Below are 22566 nucleotides of genomic sequence, written 5' to 3' on the forward strand. Positions count from 1 at the left end.
CACCCCTCAGCAAAGGGGGAGGGAGCGAGAGAGAGAGGTGGCTGAGTTTCTGGGACAGGCAGAGCCGAAGGGGGAGGATGAAACGGAGAGAGGGTGTGGAATGTGGGAATGGTAGAAACGGGAGAGAGGAGAGGAACTCAATGGAGGGAGGGAGCTGAGAGAGCGAGGCAATCACAGAGCATGAGCTGAGGACTGCACAGAGCAGAGGGGGTGGAAGCACAGAAACCGGAGGAAGACGAGGGAGTCCTCACTCTGAAGATGACCGGAAGTCGGCTCTCGGAAAAGGTGACGCTCTTCTTTTTGGCATCAGATTCAGATGTGGTCACGAAAGGCCGGCGTGTACGTGTTTTCGAGTGACGCGTGGATTTGTCTGGTTAGTCTCTATATGTCTGAATATAGCCAGGCGCTCTGGGGCTCAGCAAATCAGAGACGAGTATCAGAAGTCTGCCAGGGAGACAACGTTACATAACTGTGGGCTCTGCAGAGAAAACACTACACACTGCTCCAACGATGGTCTGCAGATTTAGCGTGCTGAAAATGTCATGCACCACAATTAACATCTGCTTACTATACAGTGAACACATTTGTGGCGTGTAAGAGCTTAACTGAGTATCTGCTAACTCTTGTGTATACGTTTTTATCGTCACATCACTCGTTATTTCCTCGCCATGCCCCTTATCTCCCTCAGAGTGGACATCATATTCTGACACACACCACTTGTGCACTCCCCCACACCTCAAAGCATGCACTCTCAGAACAGAGACACGTAAATACACTTTCACACAAACATGTTTTTCTGCTTTCGCTTCACCATGCATAATGGCTCTGCTCTGGGGTGTGTGTGTGTGTGTGTGTGTGTGTGTGTGTGTGCTTTCCAGGCTCCCATCCCAAAGAGCATCCTGATCCCCATCCCCATCTCCAAATCCTCTGTCTCACGCTTCCGCAACAGCATCGAGGGCCTCAACCAGGAGATCGAGCGCATCATTATCCGAGACTCAGGAGACAAAGACGAACAGTTTCTTGTGAGTAGCAGTTGCTGTCACATAAACATAGTGTCGCATAACAATGGGAGCTCATGGGCTTTGAGCATAGACCCAGGTCATAGAGATGGTGTACAGATATAGATCATGCTCTTACAACAGAATGTCCACGTAAAGGCCCGGTCACACAGCGCTTTACGGCTTTATCACGGCCAAAACCCGTCAAAAAGTGCTCTCCCGTGAAGCAGACGATGTTGTTCGTGTTGATGTCGAAGTTAAGACGTGTTACAGTCGATATACAGACGTGACAGGACGCAGGGGAAAATCGGAACGGCGTCGGACGCGGCAAAAAGTTTTGGACTGCTCAAAACTTTAGACCTCGGACAACCACGGCCGGCACACGTGGTAAAGACGTGCAACACACGTGAAAAACACGTGATAATCAGTGTCCCGGCCGTTATTAAAACTTGGGGAGACGTGGTAAGACGCGAAAGTTTGGCGGTCTATCACGGGCAGAGCACGGTCATCGGACGGGTGTTACGCGTTGGTATCACGGGATATAGCGTGTGTTTAGCGGCTTATCACTGAGAAATGGATTTTTCCGCGTACATAGCACTGTCTAAGCCCGTTAAACGACGTCTCAAACAAGTTCTAAATTCGATTGATCACTGTCTAATCACTTCTGCATCACTTCTGATTTGCGGCATGTATAAATACCGTAATTTTCTGAGACCTCGGCACTTGCAGTCTAGATGTCAAGGGGTGAACATGAACCCTCAACGCTGTGATGTCCTCATCTTAATGCTCCAGCACCAACAGAACCAACTGATACAGGCTCAACATATCCTTGCTGAGAGAAGAAGAAGAAGGAGGAGGAGGAGGGTGGTACGGAACATCTGGGTGCGTGGCTGGACTTGGTTAGCTGTGCTTAGGCAGTGCTGCAGCAGTGAAACAGCCGCCGACGGCCATACCCCGTACAAAGCACGGCAAAGCCAAAATTGACCAAAAATTAGCACTTACGACCACGTCCACCAGATTTTGGTATCTTTTTGTACGTGATATAGACGCGGAGTGCTGTGTGACCGCCCCTTTACATCATGCGATATTAAAAGCAAATACTTCAACTTTATTCTCTGTTGTCTGAGAGGCCGAAACACTGTCAAGCCTAGCCTGGCTAACGCGACTTCAGAGCTCTCCGAGCATTTGGTCTGGCCAAGCTATTAAGCCAAACCGTTTCCCAGAGCCCATGGTTGACCCGCCTCCCTGAAATGCCTCAGTTTGCTACTGGTCGAAGCCAGAAAAGGCTGTGACGAAGCTTAAACCAATCACATCACTCTTTCCTCTGACGTACGCGACGCGACGGGGCTAACTGGTTGATTTAAACTCTTACCGAAGCCGGTCGGGAGCAAGGCGAAAACGTCCTTCCTTTCAATAAATACCTCCAGGGCTGCTCTTTGCTCCGTTTTCAATGAGAACTTCCCGTTGAATGCTTTCAATACAGCATCTACCGCTGTGTTAAAGGCTTGCCGCTGCTCCATGTTCGTGATGTGAATGAAGCGCTTCCGGCATAGATTCTGTAAACAATCTATGGCTTCCGGTCGCAGTTCTACTACGTCACTGCCTTGAACACGCCTCTACCCAGGGCCGTTGGAGATGCTCAAAGTTGATTGGTTCCCAATTTTCGGGAGCTTGGAAATGCTGTAGATAGCCTGCCTGGCCAGACTAAGCTCGGAACAGGCCCTCGTGTTGCGTCACGCTTAGGATGGGCGGGCCCAGGCTATGTCAAGCCCACCCCCTTCTGTCAAGCCCACCCCTGCCATGATGTTGAAACTATATGGCTTTTGAGTTGCTAAGCACTTTTTTTTCCTTTTGGCTGGGGGTGGAGCTAATTTCTGGGCCAGAAAATTTTTAGCAAAAAACGTAAAATGAATGTCAACCTGGATCCACGACATGGCAGTATTTTAAATGATCTGATCTGATCCGTTTTGGCCATTTTTTGATATTAGATGGTTATTAGAGACACCTTTTAAACATTAAACAGATTTCAATAAACTGCACCTTTAACTGCAGCACCACTGCTTGAGTGAGATTAGAAGCGTCACTGTGTATATTTTTCCCCACTCCGCAGCCTCAGGATGCCCCTGATGGGCACCGTGCGCCTCCTCCGCAGTGCCAGCGCAGCGCCAGCTCCCGCAGCATCGACACACAGACGCCCTCAGGCATCACTGTGGGCAGCAGCCATAGCGACAGCAGCAGCCGATCCCAGTCTGTCTCGCCCGCCTTTCTGAGCGTGCCCAGTGAACCCTGCAGTGACAGCCCCTCTCCCAATGAGGAACCAGTCAGTGACTGTCGTGATAAAGGTACAACACACACATCATATCCTCTCTTATAGGTATAGTGCTTACTAGTGTCAGTAGGCAGGTTTCCACTACTGCACCCATTTTGAGAAAATCTCGCCCTGTGTCCGAAATCACTCACTACTCACTATATAGTGGACTATATAGTGAGTTCGGCATTTTGTAGTGCTGTGAGAATGATTACAACCTATTTAGTGGACTCATAATATCCCACAATGTATCGTGAAAAGTAGTGTACAACCGATGGTCACGAACCAAGCAATATATACAGTACCATCATTCATTGCGGTCATGCTGAAGGGGGGGGGGAGTGTTTGGATGAATGGACGGAAGAAGAAGAAACGCATTATAAACAGACATTCAAGTACAATTAAAAATAGTAAGAGAATAGAAATAGGCTAAAATAGAATAAGACAGATAAAATACAAGAATAAAAGTGACCGTTAAGAGTGAGGAATTAATCAAAAGCCACGAGTTTGACTTGATAAAAGGCAAAGAAGAAAGTATTCAGCCTTGATTTAAAAGAACTGAAAGATGCAGCAGACACAAGTACTTTGTATTTATCAATGTGGGAAATACGCTCAGTATAATATACACTATATTGCCAAAAGTATTTGCTCACCCATCCAAATTATCGGAATCAGGTGTTCCAATCACTTCCATGGCCACAGGTGTATAAAATCAAGCACCTAGGCATGCAGACTGTTTGTACAGTTTGGAGCTGGCCCCTTCCTCTCCCAACATGACTGTGCACCAGTGCACAAAGCAAGGTCCATAAAGACATGGATGACAGAGTCTGGTGTGGATGAACTTGACTGGCCTGCACAGAGTCCTGACCTCAACCCGATAGAACACCTTTGGGATGAATTAGAGCGGAGACTGAGAGCCAGGCCTTCTCATCCAACATCAGTGTGTGACCTCACAAATGCGCTTCTGGAAGAATGGTCAAAAATTCCCATAAACACACGCCTAAACCTTGTGGACAGCCTTCCCAGAAGAGTTGAAGCTGTTCTAGCTGCAAAGGGTGGACCGACGTCATATTGAACCCTATGGATTAGGAATGGGATGTCACTTAAAGTGCCATTCCACCATTGGATGTATTCTTTGGCATAAAATACAATATGTTTTGACAACATATATAAATGGTATCACTAGATAGAGAAATCTTTTAGCTTCAAAATGATATATCAAACATAATTTTTTGACAACGACAAGTATATTAATTTTGCGACCAAAGTCACCTACCCTTTTAATTTCCGCGTGTGATGTCATCGGCAGGTTCCCCTTCTTGTGTACCTCGTGACGTGTGACGTGGCACATATTATCAGCAATGGCGGATAGAACGCGATAAAAATAATACCAATAAATCTAGCTAATACCAATAAATCTAGCTAACTGAAAGATTAACTCAAAAATTTTCGCAATTTTTTTGGCCCCCATATACGAGGAGAAATGACTCTCTCACTTTGGGGGTTTCCTGGTCTAAAAATAGACCGACACATGGTACACAAGAAGGGGAACCTGCCGATGACATCACGTTTCACTACCGCGCGGAAATTAAAAGGGTAGGGGACTTTGGTCGCAAAATTAATATACTTGTCGTTGTCAAAAAATTATGTTTGATATATCATTTTGAAGCTAAAAGATTTCTCTGTCTAGTCATGTTGTCATAAAATATATTGTATTTTATGCCAAAGAATACATCCAATGGTGGAATGGCACTTTAAGCTCATATGTGAGTCAAGGCAGGTGAGCGAATACTTTTGGCAAGATAGTGTATGTTTGTTTACTATTTTGAAAACCCACCAGCCGACTGATCGGGCTCGTTTTAATTGTGCGACAGTAATGACGTAAATACCAGCGCGACGGAGTAGTGTCCGGAAAGCGTTTTTTCTAGGGCTGTCGAAGTTAACGCGATAATAACGCATTAACGCGATCTCAGTTTATCGTGATTAAAAAAAAAATAGTGCCGTTAACGCAAATTCTAATTTGGCCCTGCGAGTCACCCGTAGTTCCTGTTGAGGCTTGTCGCGCGCTGCTTCAATAAGAGTAAAGGCCAATTTATGCTGACAACCCAGTCCTTGCAGACGGTGTCGCACATAGCGTCTGCGTAGCCCCCCCACCTTCACAGATGCTCTGCGCGCACCTCCCAAAAATTGTGACCACCGCAGAAGCCTCGCAGACAGTGCCGCAGACAAGAGGGCTCTGATTGGTCCACTCTACATCCGCTGTACACGCACTTCCGTTTCCTACTTTCCCGGTTTGTTTTGTTTTCACGACCGCCATTTTTAAAAACACGAGCGAAGATGGAGCAGCACGAAGAGTGGTTGATTGAGGAAGTGAGGAAGTACGTACATCTATACGACTCAAGTTCTAGTCATTATAAAAAAAAAAAAGTTCTAGTCATTATAAGTAACCGGAGGATAAACACTCCACTAACCACACCCACCAACTACTCCTAGCGATTTCGCGACTTCACGCCCCCTTGCGTTGTAGCGGTGAATAACATCGCGCACGCCTATTACTCCCCGCTCAACGATAAATTACAACTGTCTGCGAAAAGCCATCTGCGAAAGCCTTGTCGCAAGAGCATGCAGAGGCCTTAAGTGTGAGTGATGGAGAAAGGTCTGTTAAACGGGAAGTTTCATTTCAAAAGTAGTGTGAGATTGAGTTGGTTTTGGTATGCACTTTGCAGTTCTAAAATACTTTTGCAAAGTGAGATTTCACAAGGATGTGATTTTTCCGCGAATTCGCGGAATTCCGCTTTTTTCACCTCAAAACTTGAAGAAAAAAATTTTTTTTCCGATTTTTCCCTCATCCACATTCGTATCCTATTCGTTCCGACTTTGTTTGAAAGATGGCAGCCTCGGATTTGCATCTTTACGCCTCGATCACGGAGGCTGCCATCTTTCAACTCTTTGTTTGAAGCGAGCTTATGTACAGCTATCTAACAAGCGCGTTCATTGGTTGTTACAGAGCGATGAGCCAATCACGTACCTCGTTTCATCTCAATGACGTAATTGCGTAAATGACGTAATTTACGTCAATTGGACCAGCTGGGGGCCTGCGGCCCCCAGACCCCCGGCTAAAATTTTCAGATAATTTCACCAGCCCCAAATCACATCCCTGATTTCAGTACGCTGTAGCACTGTGATATGACACTAAATGTCTTTTATTGAAGTCCAACTGCAATTTATTTTTGTTTGCACAGCACTGTGAAGTCCTATAGGCTGCGACTGAATACAACTCCAGCACAGTTGAAGTTTTATTTCATTTTTATTTTCTTTTGTGGGGTGGCACGGTGGTGTAGTGGTTAGCGCTGTCGCCTCACAGCAAGAAGGTCCTGGGTTCGAGCCCCGTGGCCGGCGAGGGCCTTTCTGTGCGGAGTTTGCATGTTCTCCCCGTGTCCGCGTGGGTTTCCTCCGGGTGCTCCGGTTTCCCCCACAGTCCAAAGACATGCAGGTTAGGTTAACTGGTGGCTCTAAATTGACCGTAGGTGTGAATGTGAGTGTGAATGGTTGTCTGTGTCTATGTGTCAGCCCTGTGATGACCTGGCGACTTGTCCAGGGTGTACCCCGCCTTTCGCCCGTAGTCAGCTGGGATAGGCTCCAGCTTGCCTGCGACCCTGTAGAACAGGATAAAGCGGCTAGAGATAATGAGATGAGATGAGATTTTCTTTTGTCACACATGTCTGAACTGAGACACAGTAGTATGTGACTACGTTTTCTATTTGAGACTACAGCTCCCTAATCCATCACAAAATCCAATTTGGTGTTTCGTATGTTCAGTACTGCCTAGTATGTGAGTGAATAAACTCCCTTACCATTTTCTCTTGTCCCAGCAGTTTTTAAACAAGTACTTTTAGCATAAAATGTGTTCACCATTTTAATCGTAACATTTCACTTTAAAAGCCTTATTCATTTACATAGATTTAAAAAAATGCGATTAATCGCGATTAACTATATGAAATCCTGAGATTAATCGCGATTAAATTTTTTAATCGTTTGACAGCCCTAGTTTTTTCATTTTACTCGTGAGCTCACTGTAGTCCTCTATATAAAATTCCCTATATAGTGAGTAGGGAGCAGTGAATGAGTGAGTGATTTCGGACACAGCCCGGGTGTATTTCCAGAGGAAATCATACTTAATTTTAGTTCTTTAATTACAGGAGCTATTTAGTTCCTGCTGTAGAATACAAGGTTTTCTGTGGACCTGAAACTATTAGGGTGGAGCTCGACATGGTAAATATCACTGACTAGTCAAATACAAACTTCACAGAATAACGAACCCACTTGACCTGCCATTTTTTTAAAATCTACATTAGCGAAAACAAACCACAGCTTGGTTTATACCCGAGGTCTTGTAGAACAAGCAACAAGAAATGTTTGAATTCCTTTTGTAACGCAAGTGGTGGGTCAGAATTTTGTTTTGTTTCGAGTTTTTTTTGGACATGTATCTAATGGCATGCTGCTTGCACCAACAGCCAAAAAAAGGACTCAAATCAAGGTACTTCAGCTAGCTTTAAAATCTATATTAACCCCTTGGCTGCCACCCATAATTATTTGTAATGTGCTGGGCATATAGGACAAAAATAGGTCAAAATTGGGATATTTTGATAATCTTTCTCTAACTTGTTCAGAACTTTTATATTTTTAATATTTGTATAGAAGAATCCCAAGAAACACTGTTGTAGAGTAAAAATAGCTTCAGTAATCAAAAACATCCAAAAAAAAACAAGACAGCGGGTCTTGTCAATGAGAACCTGTCCATAAACATGAATTATTAGTACTTGAAAACACAATGTACACCAAGTAACTGAAGAAGAAGAAGAAACCTTTATTTGTCACATGCACACTTCAAGCACAGTGAAATTCATCCTCTGCATTTAACCCGTCTGAAGCAGTGAACACGCGCACACACACCCAGAGCAGTGGGCAGCCACACTAGAGCGCCCGGGGAGCAGTCAGGGGTTAGGTACCCTACTCAAGGGCACGTCAGCCCAAGGCCGCCCCACGTTAACCTAACTGCATGGACTGTGGGGGAAACCGGAGCACCCGGAGGAAACCCACGCAGACACGGGGAGAACATGCAGACTCCACACAGAAAGGCCCTCGCTAGGTGCTGGGTTCAAACCCGGAACCTTCTTGCTATGAGGCAACTGTGCTAACCACTACACCACCGTGCCGTGGGTACCATTTTTATGATGGTCTTTTGGTATGACCCGACCATGAATAGAACTCGTGATTTCCCGATTGAGAGGCGGACACGCTAACCACTAGGCCAACTCGCGGTAACGCGCCACTTTGAAGTAAAAGTAATGTGCCAGGAAGTGTTTATGATGAGTAGCGTACGTCATAAGGCACGGTGGTAAAAGACTTCATGACGTACATGACTCGTCCAAGGGCATTGAAAGGGTTAACATTATCATTCTCTTTGCTCAATAAAGACAACCAGTGAGATGCTTTTGTTTGCTGTTTGCATCTCTAATAAAACATGTATTTGTGTTGCATGTTTCACTGTAGAAGTGCAAATCAGGAACATGTTCAGGAACTGTTTCTTTCAGTGCTTTGTCTGACTGGTTTTGAGTTTAAATGTTAGCATTAGAGGGAAATGAACACTCGTGTATTCTGCTAACAGATTTGACTCCTGGATCTCCTCTGCCCAAGTATGCATCTTCTCCTAAGCCCAACAACAGCTACATGTTCAAACGTGAGCCTCCTGAGGGCTGCGAGCGTGTCAAGGTCTTCACTGAGGAAACACAGTCAGTACTCCTCCCGATACCCTCTTTATCATCTTTCTCTCTCTTTCCCACGTTTGTTTTTGGTTCTTTCTGCATCTGTTGGGCCTTGAAGTGATGACTGTGTATGGCTTTGATAGTGTCCTCATTGCTGACTCAGCGTTTTTGACTGATTTTTCTGATTCTCACTGTCTTCTCCCTGTCCTCTGTGTGTGTGCGCGCCACTCAGGGCCAAACCTCCGCATGAGATCCCGCAGTTCCTGTGCCCAGACAGAAACAAGGTCAACTTCATCCCCAACAGCGGCTCAGCGTTCTGCCTGGTCAGCATTCTCAAACCGCACGGTCTGGGCGTCCCCGCTGAGGCCGAACAGAGAGTGTCCCGCGGCACCAGCACCCTGTCCCAGTAGCCTTCCTCCTCTTTCTCGTCCTCATCCTGCCTCACACCACATGTAGGAGACACAGAGAGCTTGATATGCAATCAATCAACCAATCAAGTTTCCTGGCAATCCTGTCCCCTCCCCCTCCAAACTAAGCACAGCACACGTTATAACTCAAAAGAAAAAAAAAAAAAAACGTCAAACAACACAAGAAAAGAAAACGTAGGGCTCTATTTTGGTAACACTGCTTATATTTGATAAGATAATGACATTTGCGATTTGCTATGCAGCTTTTTAGGTCAGTACTTGTACTACTTAAGGACCAGGAGGACAAGTTTTTGTGAGGGTTTGTGATAAGCATAGATATATTTTTATCGTTTCTCTACCTTTTGATAGATATGAGTGAGTGGAGACATGTGGACGAATATTTTGTATCTCTTATAGGACACACACACAAAGAGAGCATCCGCTCACGTTTAGCGTTCTTCCTTATTCACTCGGAGCATGAGGCTTGAGAGATTGAGAAATTGTATCGTTTTCTAATAGCTTGCAGTGTATCTCTGTTAGAGAACTGGATTTTTCATTTAGGTAGAACCAGTGCATCATTGAATACAAATGATATCTGAATATTTTGGATGATCTGACAAGACCAAGAGACCTGGTATGTAGAAACTGGGTTTATGAAGGCCTCTGTCTTAGTGAGTGTTTTCTGGCCTGCGCCCTCCTGTGTGTTTGGACCATGAGGCGGACAGCAGGAAAGACAGGCTGAACTCCGCTGGCCTTTTACACCCCCTCACCCCAAACCCTGCCCGCCCTCCCCCGTGGTCTGTGAGAGGAACAGAAAGTGCGGAGAAGAAAAGAAGAGAGCGAGTGCATTCTGTGCTTCGTGTTTGTGTGTGTGACGCGCTCTGATTCGGCGCTGAAGGCTGGCAGGCGACAGGAGCACAAGAACTCGGCAAACAGCATGCATTCGTTCGTGTGGCCGTAGAGCACATTTCAGATTAATTTGGGTCCAAATGCTGAACTTCAAACACATCAGGGAACAAAGAGTGTGTGTGTGAGAGAAAAGAAGAGAGATGCCATGTTGAGCGTATGATGAATTAAATGCGTGCGAGCGAGCGTGTATCCTCTCTTCTCATTCACTGACCGATGAGGCGGAGACTGTTGAACCGAGGGTGCTGCGACGCTGAGAGAGAAAATCCGGAAGATGAAATTGCATCAAATGGATATTTAATGTCACGTGACTTTTGCTTTAAACTGTATTTAGTGAACAGTTTGAATGACTTGGACTGTGTTGGATTTTCACTGTCAAATCACAATTAATTATAATAATAAATTAGTCCAAAAGGTGTAGAAAACTTAAATTTATATCCAGGATGCTTCATATGGATCATATTAACTGAAAAGTGCACCATGATTTCATACATTGTGTTTAGAAAGGTAACAGTCATACCTTTAGTCACGGTTCACAATCCACACTTCTGCGTGCAATCCACCTGCTTTCAGTTTTCGTATCTCTCAGAAATGACGAAAAACAAAACAATCAAAGTCTTTCGTAGTCATTCCCCGTCTGTGGCTGCTTTCTGGCCACATCATCTCCCTCGGTATCGTAGAGCTGACTGTCATAATAAACACTGCTTGCCAAGTGTGTGTCATTCATGCTCTCGTACTATGTGCTGTAGGCATTTTATTTTGTACTGTGTGTGTTTATGTTAGCAGTGTCACTGTTGTAATCAACGACTGGCTGAAAGGTAATAAGAACAGGCTGTTATGATCACTCTGTAATCCTGTCCAAAGAAAATGGCTGCTGTTGAAGCTAGGAGGAAGAGTGAAGCGGCATAGAACAATGATTCAGAGACGGTTTACTGTTCCGCAGTTTCAGTAAAAACAGTAATCATCAGGCTCAAACCTGTGTAAAGTTCGAATGAAGACCAAAGCCGTGGAGTGCCTGCTTCAGTTCGTCACGCTAGTGGCTTGGTTTCTGACCTTCATTTGTTCCCTTGTTTATTGAGCAGGCCTGGATTTGGGCTCAAGCTCATGGGTGGAGCCCAACACATTTCTGTAGTATTGGGGTCCGTTTTTGTTAGGTTTTTTGTTGTTGTTGTTCTTGTTGTTCACAACTGTTAAGGTATTATTTTGTGCTTTAAATAAAATAAATAATGAACTTGAAAAAAAAATAATTGTCGCACTTTTTGCCAGTGTTGCAGATCAATTAGGCCCCACGTGGCTTATAGCTTTGAACACCGACCATTTCTAACTATTGTATTACAAGGTCTTAATCATCTGAAATCAGCTGATGGTTACCGCTGTAGGTCTGTACTCAGGAATGTACGAACATTAAGCTCTTCCCAACAACTACAAAATATTAACAGTTCTCTGTTTGGAATATTGATGATGTATCTGCTTAGTATATGTGCCTATATTTAAGTAGAGTATGCTCAGTGTAGAGACAATTTTAATGCATTTTTATAAGAACGGTGGCCTTCATTTTCTCTTTCTGATTAGTGTATTTGTTAGTTTGAAAGAAACGAGGTGAATGAGAGTGACATGGTTCGGTCACATTTCCACACTCGTACACACTTGGAGAAACTAGAAAAGATGATCAGATTAGACTCGTGTTTTAGAGTGTTCTATTCATGTTGCACATTTAGGTCTGCTCAGATACAGCTTCAACACTGTTGTGTAGGCCTCTGATCTCTTACTCTGTGTCAGATGTCTGTTCTGTTCGTTTTATTCCCATACAGTTCATGTACTCCGTAATGTTCCTCTGGCTGTATGTAACTGAAAAATAAAATAAAGTTGCAGCTGCTCCAAATACAAACTGAGAGGTGTTGGTGGTTATTTTTGTTGTTGTTGTTGTTGTTGTTTGTGTCCAGCTGGATGGAGATCAGTGTATTTTCCAATGACCAGAAAGTAAACTTGGCTTTATTACAGTGGTGCTTGAAAGTTTGTGAACCCTTTAGAATTTTCTATATTTCTGCATAAATATGACCTAAAACATCATCAGATTTTCACACAAGTCCTAAAAGTAGATAAAGAGAACCCAGTTAAACAAATGAGACAAAAATATTATACTTGGTCATTTATTTATTGAGGAACATAATCCAATATTACATATCTGTGAGTGGCAAAAGTATGTGAACCTCTAGGATTAGCAGTTAATTTGAAGGTGAAATTAGAGTCAGGTGTTTTCAATCAATGGGATGACAATCAGGTGTGAGTGGGCACCCTGTTTTATTTAAAGAACAGGGGTCTATCAAAGTCTGATCTTCACAACACATGTTTATGGAAGTGTATCATGGCACGAAGAAAGGAGATTTCTGAGGACCTCAGAAAAAGCGTTGTTGATGCTCATCAGGCTGGAAAAGGTTACAAAACCATCTCTAAAGAGTTTGGACTCCACCAATCCACAGTCAGACAGATTGTGTACAAATGGAGGAAATTCAAGATCACTGTTACCCTCCCCTGGAGTGGTCGACCAACAAAGATCACTCCAAGATCAAGGCATGTAATAGTCAGTGAGGTCACAAAGGACCCCAGGGTAACTTCTAAGCAACTGAAGGCCTCTCTCACATTGGCTAATCTTAATGTTCATGAGTCCACCATCAGGAGAACACCAAACAACAATGATGTGCATGGCAGGGTTGCAAGGAGAAAGCCACTGCTCTCCAAAAAGAACATTGCTGCTCATCTGCAGTTTGCTAAAGATCACATGGACAAGCCAGAAGGCTATTGCAAAAAAGTTTTGTGAACGGATAAGACCAAAATCAAACTTTTTGGTTTAAATGAGAAGCGTTATGTTTGGAGAATGGAAAACACTGCATTCCAGCATAAGAACCTTATCCCATCTGTGAAATATGGTGGTGGTAGTATCATGGTTTGGGCCTGTTTTGCTACATCTGGGCCAGGACGGGTTGCCATCATTGATGGAACAATGAATTCTGAATTATACCAGCGAATTCTAAAGGAACATGTCAGGACATCTGTCCATGAACTGAATCTCAAGAGAAGGTGGGTCATGCAGCAAGACAACGACCCTAAGCACACAAGTCGTTCTACCAAAGAATGGTTAAAGAAGAATAAAGTTAATGTTTTGGAATGGCCAAGTCAAAGTCCTGACCTTAATCCAATCGAAATGTTGAAGAAGGACCTGAAGCGAGCAGCTCATGTGAGGAAACCCACCAACATCCCAGAGTTGAAGCTGTTCTGTATGGAGGAATGGGCTAAAATTCCTCCACGCCGGTGTGCAGGACTGATCAACAGTTACCGGAAACATTTAGTTGCAGTTATTGCTGCACAAGGGGGTCACACCAGATACTGAAAGCAAAGGTTCACATACTTTTGCCACTCACAGATATGTAATATTGGATCATTTTCCTCAATAAATAAATGACCAAGTATAATATTTTTGTCTCATTTGTTTAACTGTGTTCTCTTTATCTACTTTTAGGACTTGTGTGAAAATCTGATGATGTTTTAGGTCATATTTATGCAGAAATACAGAAAATTCTAAAGGGTTCACAAACTTTCAAGCACCACTGTAAATGATCTAAAACATGATTGCATGTCAGACGTTGTCATCTAAAAGTCCGAAGACATTCCAAGAATGCTGAGCAGGATCATTAGAGATGGAGTTCTGACCCTGAATTGAGCAGAAATCTCAAGTCATGTACGGTAAGCCTGTTTCTTTTGGCACTCCAGTTCATAAAGCCAAACATTATGCTTCTAGCATGCTTTCAGAAGAACTCACATGTGCCATCTAGTGGAACAACGGAGCAGGTCTTGTATGACGAGGTTCAGTTTCTAGGAAAAATACCTGAATTATTCATTCGTTTTCTATACTGCTTTCTATACCAATTGCCCAGTGTGAGCTGGGAGACGCAGGGCAAACCCTGGACAGGTCACCAGTCACGGGGCTAACACAGAGACATGACCAACCATTCCCATTCACACATACTGGCAATTCAGGGTTGACCTGGTTTGCATGTCTTTGGACTGTAGGAGAAGACCAGAACATCCGGAGGAAACCCATGGAGGCATGAGGACAACATGCAAACTCCATGCAGAAGGGCTCCAGTCGATCCCCAGGTACAACCTGCTTTCTGTGAAGGCCTCTGCATGCTCTTGCGACAAGGCTTTCGCAGATAGCTTTTCGCAGACAGTTGTAATTTATCGTTGAGCGGGGAGTAATAGGCGTGCACGAGGTTATTCACCGCCATAACGCAAGGGGTCGCGAAATCGCTAGGAGTAGTTGGTGGGTGTGGTTAGTGGAGTGTTTATCCTCCGGTTACTTATAATGACTAGAACTGGAGTCGTATAGATGTACGTACTTCCTCACTTCCTCGATCAACCACTCTTCGTGCTGCTCCATCTTCGCTCGTGTTTTTAAAAATGGCGGTCGTGAAAACAAACCAAACCGGGAAAGTAGGGAAGCGGAAGTGCGTGTACAGCGGATGTAGAGTGGACCAATCAGAGCCCTCTTGTCTGCGAGGCTTCTGCGGTGGTCACAATTTTTGGGAGGTGCGCGCAGAGCGTCTGCAAAGGTGGGGGGGCTACGCAGACACTGTCTGCGATGCTATCTGCGAGGACTGGGTTGTCAGCATAAATTGGCCTTGAGGCGACAGTGCTAACCACTGCACCATCATGCTTACCAATCCCTGAATGACTTGCACATTAATCTTTATAATTAATGTGATTTTCAACAACATTCAAGTTGTAGTAAACCTCCGAGTTGACTTTTTTAGTTTAATCTTCTTTCATCAACATGGTTGATTTTCACAATGCCGTTCAACTGATGATGATCGTTCTTCGGAGTCGAAGATGACCATGACTTCGATTTGGTGGGTGGTGGTTGTGGGTCCGGAGGTGACTGATGAGGCCAATCCGGGCTTTGAAGGTACACCCACATGTCGGGCATACATAGTGGGGGTGGCGATAATTCGAGCCTTCCATGCAGCTCGTTTCTTCTGGGCCTCTGTGATGCATTTCATCTATTGTGGGAGCACTAATCAGCGTTGCGTTCTTCTTGCCTCCAAGTGGGAGCTGAAGTGTCATCAGGTGATCGTTGATGCCCTCTGGGAGTTTGGTAAGTTTCTGGGCGAGGTGGGACTTTACAGCAAATCCAACGCCTGCCTCTCGCCGCTTAGTGCTGAAGCAGGTATAACCACCATGACGTTCCATGAGCTGGCCCTTGTCCGCTAGACGCGTTTCACTCCGCGTTGTAGCGAACTAAGTTCCCTGCTGACTCGTGCAGTTGTTCTCTCCAGCCTGTCTGCTTTGATGTTATCCAGTAGAGTGTGCACATTCCACGTGCCAGTGTTGAGTACCTTTGCTATCTTATTTATTTTCTTATTTGTTGTATTTCAACTGCTGAGTAGGATCCCCATCCACTTCGGTGTGCTAGCCAGGGTGAGATGAAACAGGCTATGTTTGGGGCACCTTTCCTAACCCCTTCCTCCATGGAGCTGAGCAGAGTGAATCCTAAACAGGGCTGCTCAGACACCCAGGGGGCTGCTGAACTCCACTGCTGCTTCGTTCCAGCAGAGAGTGACCTTATGCCTTGGGCCGGCTGCGTGCAGGTCCGTGACTACAGCTTCCAGTGTTTCTGCACCTGCTGCTTCGCCATTTGTCAAGTCAAGTTTATTTTTATAGAGCTTTTAACAATAGACATTGTTGCAAAGCAGCTTTACAGAAATTTAAAGACGTCAAACATGAACTAATTTTATCCCTAATCTATCCCCAATGAGCACACCTGTGGCGACGGTGGCAAAGAGGGCCTCGGTCAGTACTTTCAAACTTTCAAGACCTCGGTCACAGTATTTCACGATACGGACCTCCCAGCTGGTAAATAACATATATATATAAAAGAGGGTATTAGAAATAATCTTTTATTACTTTTTTATTGAGTGTACTGATTTAACGTTTTTACCTAATTAGCATAATAAATACTAATTTGCATAATTTGTTTTCACTAATTTTTTTTAAACTTTGTATTCAGTATACAACCATCTATGTGCTGCCAATTCCCATGTAAATATCTTGGAAAAATAGAAAAGTTATTAAGAAAAAACATTTGATCTCATTGGTTAACGAGGCCCATTTTGGACCATGTGATCCTCATACGGAATATTACGGCAGTTTTCCAAAAATTAAGCCGTTTTTTCAATCTTTGATTTGTAATATCTCAAGAACGGATAAACATATTTTAATTCTGTAAAAAGTATGTTGCATTCAATTCTGAATTCAATGAGAGCAGTTTCAGTCAATTTGGATTGAATTTGACTTTTCACCTGATATGCCTACTATACCTTATCTTAATTTCATTCATTTTAGCATAGCTAAATAGCATATACACAACAGAATATCATTGAGGGGGAGCAGAGAACCTGGAGGAAACCCACATATATGCAGGGAGAACATGTGAACCTCCACCCAAACAGCAACCCGAACTGAACACTTTTATACTATAATGGAGGATCTCATCTCATCTCATTATCTGTAGCCGCTTTATCCTGTTCTACAGGGTCGCAGGCAAGCTGGAGCCTATCGCAGCTGACTACGGGCGAAAGGCGGGGTACAGCCTGGACAAGTCGCCAGGTCATCACAGGGCTGACACATAGACACAGACAACCATTCACACCCACATTCACACCTACGGTCAATTTAGAGTCACCAGTTAACCTAACCTGCATATCTTTGGACTGTGGGGGAAACCGGAGCACCCGGAGGAAACCCACGGGGAGAACATGCAAACTCCACACAGAAAGGCCCTCGCCGGCCACGGGGCTCGAACCCGGACCTTCTTGCTGTGAGGCGACAGCGCTAACCACTACACCACCGTGCCGCCCTAATGGAGGATGTATAATATTAAAAAACATATGTTCTCCTGTAACTTTTTATTCCTTTAAAGTTATACTCCTTTAAATACTGTCTTGAAAGCATTTTTAGCTTTACACTGTCATATTACACCTGCTGAGTCAACTACTTCTGTAACGGTTTGTTGACAGTGTTAGTGTTCATATGAATGAAAGCCCTGAGCCACTCTCGTGAGAGACTGTGGATGCTGCTGCAGCCTGCTCTTCTGCGAGTGTGTTACAGGCATTTGGGTGAAAGGTGTTTCAAAGTGTGCAGTCATGCAAATTTTCCAGCCAGTGTCCAGTGGTCCATCCATCCCCATTTTTTGTGTACGTAGAGATGAATTTTTTTTTCACATGGAGGACAATGCAGAGACCTTGTCCAAACAGGGACTTTTTTTTTTTAGTAACCCTAGACTCTGTAGCCTCATGCTGCCACCTGCCCTTATCTTATGAGGTGATATAACACACACACACACACACACACAGTGTTTTACTGAGAAATACACCACTTGTATTTTTCATACGAACTACATCCAGAACATTGAGTAACATATTTTCCAGTATCTTCACTCATGAGGATATCAATTAATTGTTTTGATTAACTTGTGTAGTTTTTGTGTGTGAATGTGTCTATATAGTAAAAAGAAAATCACAAGTTGGCTTGAAGATATAAAGTTTATCTTCTTATGCTGAAAAACTTGTATTTTTCATATGAAATACATCGTGGATCTGAGTGACATATGTAAATAATATTGGCTGGCTTTTTTTCATGGTCTTTCAGATATATTCCATTCAGCTAGCATGATACTGAATGAGTCGAAGACAAGTAGCTGACTGGAATATATCTGATATACCACAAAAAAAGCCAGCCAATATTATATATAATATATCTCATCTCATCTCATTATCTCTAGCCGCTTTATCCTTCTACAGGGTCGCAGGCAAGCCGGAGCCTATCCCAGCTGACTACGGGCGAAAGGCGGGGTACACCCTGGACAAGTCGCCAGGTCATCACAGGGCTGACACATAGACACAGACAACCATTCACACTCATATTCACACCTACGGTCAATTTAGAGTCACCAGTTAACCTAACCTGCATGTCTTTGGACTGTGGGGGAAACCGGAGCACCCGGAGGAAACCCACGCGGACACGGGGAGAACATGCAAACTCCGCACAGAAAGGCCCTCGCCGGCCCCGGGGCTCGAACCCGGACCTTCTTGCTGTGGGGCGACAGCGCTAACCACTACACAATATAATATATTATATATTATATTATAATATAATATCCATCCATCCATCCATTATCTCTAGCCGCTTTATCCTGTTCTACAAGGTCGCAGGCAAGCTGGAGCCTATCCCAGCTGACTACGGGCGAAAGGCGGGGTACACCCTGGACAAGTCGCCAGGTCATCACAGGGCTGACACGTAGACACAGACAACCATTCACATTCACACCTACGGTCAATTTAGAGTCACCAGTTAACCTAACCTGCATGTCTTTGGACTGTGGGGGAAACCGGAGCACCCGGAGGAAACCCACGCGGACACGGGGAGAACATGCAAACTCAGCACAGAAAGGCCCTCGCCGGCCGCTGGGCTCGAACCAGCAGTAGCAGTCCAGTTACCTTACAGCCGGTGTAGCATTCATCACTAGTGTTAGCAAAGACAAACGCTGGCTTACCCACGACTCGGTGCTGTTAGCGTGGCAGTTCAGTTGCCTTACAGCTGGTGTAGCATTCATCTCTAGCGTTAGCAAAGACAAACGCTAGCTTACCCATGACTCGGTGCTGTTAGCGTGGCAGTCCAGTTACCTTACAGCTGTTGTAGCATTCATCACTAGCTTTAGCGAAGGCCAACACTAGCTTACCTATGACTCGGTACTGTTGGCTTGGCAGTCCAGTTACCTTCCAGCCTGTGCAGTGTTAGCTAAGGCCAACGCTAGCTCAGTCAAGCCAAATATTATTATTATTTTCTCTGTGTAATTTACTTAGTTACTTTGTAAAATCAACAACTACACACACCGGAACTACCTGGCAGCCAAAATTCTCTCAAAATTTTCCACATTTAATGAAGCAGACCAGGTGGCCACCTTTGTTTACAAATTGTCACAGTCACTTGCTAGCATGGAAGTTTTACATCTCTGATGTGTGATGTCATGTTGTCTTGACAACGTGCAATATTGTAATAATATCGCACGTTCATTCTCCATTGGGTAGAGTAACGCAATACATGTAGGATAAGCGATATGATAACAATATTGCATGCTATCAAACCAAATGAATGAAACCTGCTAGAAGGGAATAGAACACGTTTTTATTCCATGGAAAAAGTGTCCGGTATGTATAATAATCACTGATATTTCACTCCGGGCGGCATGGTGGTGTAGTGGTTAGCGCTGTCACCTCACAGCAAGGAGGTCCTGGGTTTGAGCCCCGTGGCCGGCGAGGGCCTTTCTGTGTGGAGTTTGCATGTTCTCCCCGTGTCCGCGTGGGTTTCCTCCGGGTGCTCCGGTTTCCCCCACAGTCCAAAGACATGCAGGTTAGGTTAACTGGTGACTCTAAATTGAGCGTAGGTGTGAATGTGAGTGTGAATGGTTGTCTGTGTCTATGTGTCAGCCCTGTGATGACCTGGCGACTTGTCCAGGGTGTACCCCACCTTTCGCCCGTAGTCAGCTGGGATAGGCTCCAGCTTGCCTGCGACCCTGTAGAACAGGATAAAGCGGCTACAGATAATGAGATGAGATTTCACTCCGATGATGTCACTCCCAGTGTTTTCCCACTGACTAGATGCGCGTTGTCAAAATGGCGAACCAGTTCAAAATTAAAATTCTTTTGATAAACTTGGGTATTTTTTTGTGGATGTGTCTGTATCTTCTTGTTTTGAAAAATATTTCACTCGGTCACTTCACTCGCTTGTGAAATATGTTCACCACTCGAAGATAAACTTGTCTTTGTGCTACAGTGCTACCATTTGTCCCACCTCTCTCTATCTCATATATATATATATATATATTAATTACACACAACAGATTTTCACAAAATGTGTATACAACACAATACTCAATGAAGGGTGAATTGGGGGATGGGATGATGGGATGGATTTATCCAGAATCCATTCATGTCCACATCCCAGTCTCAGCCAGTCTGGAGAATCATTCAGGGAGGAGGGAGAATAGACTGAGACCAGGCCATTTAAGACCAGGTCACATAATTGGACGTGGCATGTGATTAGCACAGCAAGGGGTTTAACCGAATAGGCCAGGATCCCTTTCATTTTTGACACGTTCAAAGTACAATCTACCTTTGTGAGAATCCATAGTTCACATACTTGCAAAGCATTTCCACTGATGACTTAACACACACATGCACAGACACGCTCACCTACAATCGTCTTGTCCATCTCTCATCCTCTCTCACTCCTGCTTTTAGGTCAAAAATGAGCTCAGATCCTTTTCCCCCTCAAAGTTATTGTGTGAGGATGTGTGAGACTGCTCGTCGCCACGTCCCAGAGCCCCCCTCGGAGCTGTTCTTTCTCTGATCTCCATGCCCATGGACCATTAGGGAACAGGCTTCACGCCCAGCCTGGGATTACAGGCCCAGATTCCTCACTTTTTCCCTTCGTCCAGAGTATGCAAACCCTCTTTGTTACAGGCTAAGCTCAGACGCTGTGGTGTTAGTTTAGACCTGACAAAGGATCAGCTGGTTCAACACAGTCCTCGACACCAAGCTCACTTCTTCAGGTCCAGTGCCTACATCAGACTTTTCCTGTTTTTAGTTTGTGGAATGCTGAGACAGGTTTCCTGCCCAGAGGCAGACAAAGTTTAGTAATCATGACCAGTCACTGTGAAGAGCAAATTCCACACACCAACTACTAGTTAGACTTCGCAAGTTAAAGGTAGACGGCCTTTCAGATTTTTCATATGTAGGTCATAAGAATTTTCCCTGACAACCGATTCTTTTTGCTTAGTGGACTGAAAGTGACAGAATTCGAATCACAGACTTCCAATTTTATTAGGTTTTTTTTTTTTTAAAAAAAAGAACAATTAATGAGTTTAGGGCCACGTGGCCCTAAATTCTCTGCTATTTTTTCCTGCTTCACCATGACCCGATTCAAGATACTACGTCATGCATCACATGGTGGGCTTTCCCTGTTCACGCAAGGCATTGTGGGATACAAATTTGAAACAGGAGAGGAAAATGGAGGACGTGAGTGTGCGAATGAAACGTGAAAGACCAACTACAGTAACGGAAAACGAGAAGAAAAGATGTTATGTTGTGAAGGAAAGGAAACGCAGGACCAAACTAATAAATATCGGTGGTCAGCGAGCACCTCGGTGTGATCAGCTGTTCATTTAGCGACAGAATGATGTAACTGTCAGTGCATGGTCAAGGTAAACCTGTAGATGGCAGTAATGTAACATTGTGGATGCCAGCTGCCGTGAAACCCAAAAGAAGAAGAAAAAGAAGACGGTAAACCTGTACATGCACACACAGACTTCCTCTGTCTGCTTGACTGCACGAAGCGAGTGATTTCATGCACATTTATTTGCTAGGGAAATAATCCCCTCAAATTAAATAACTTCCCAGCCACAGAATGGCCTGATATTTTGTCAGATATTACAAAAATAAACATATACACTACCGTTCAAAAGTTTGGGGTCACCCAGACAATTTTGTGTTTTCCATGAAAAGTCACACTTTTATTTACCACCATAAGTTGTAAAATGAATAGAAAATATAGTCAAGACATTTTTCTGGCCATTTTGAGCATTTAATCGACCCCACAAATGTGATGCTCCAGAAACTCAATCTGCTCAAAGGAAGGTCAGTTTTATAGCTTCTCTAAAGAGCTAAACTGTTTTCAGCTGTGCTAACATGATTGTACAAGGGTTTTCTAATCATCCATTAGCCTTCTGAGGCAATGAGCAAACACATTGTACCATTAGAACACTGGAGTGAGAGTTGCTGGAAATGGGCCTCTATACACCTATGGAGATATTGCACCAAAAACCAGACATTTGCAGCTAGAATAGTCATTTACCACATTAGCAATGTATAGAGTGTATTTCTGATTAGTTTAAAGTGATCTTCATTGAAAAGAACAGTGCTTTTCTTTCAAAAATAAGGACATTTCAAAGTGACCCCAAACTTTTGAACGGTAGTGTATCACAATGACCAAATTTCAGAGGGAACTAAATTTCACTGATTTTATGAAATCGAAAAGCCGTCTAGCTTGAAGATAAAGTCACAGAATAA

The 22566-nt window shown here is 44.1% G+C and overlaps 1 protein-coding gene across 1 annotated transcript in view; it reads left to right on the forward strand.

Annotated features, from left to right (window-relative positions):
* The window catches only part of fam117bb (family with sequence similarity 117 member Bb), a 102141-nt gene extending 89869 nt beyond the window's left edge, over positions 1 to 12272 (forward strand). The window contains exons 5-8 of the mRNA XM_060930150.1: positions 879 to 1022; positions 3109 to 3340; positions 8975 to 9098; positions 9304 to 12272. Coding sequence (XP_060786133.1) covers positions 879 to 1022; positions 3109 to 3340; positions 8975 to 9098; positions 9304 to 9481 — 678 coding nt within the window. The 3' untranslated portion in view covers positions 9482 to 12272. The remainder of the gene's footprint in view (positions 1 to 878; positions 1023 to 3108; positions 3341 to 8974; positions 9099 to 9303) is intronic.
* Positions 12273 to 22566: the final 10294 nt, after the last annotated feature.

The sequence above is a fragment of the Neoarius graeffei genome, chromosome 9 (assembly GCF_027579695.1).
Source record: "Neoarius graeffei isolate fNeoGra1 chromosome 9, fNeoGra1.pri, whole genome shotgun sequence".
In the NCBI taxonomy this organism is placed as follows: Eukaryota; Metazoa; Chordata; class Actinopteri; order Siluriformes; family Ariidae; genus Neoarius; species Neoarius graeffei.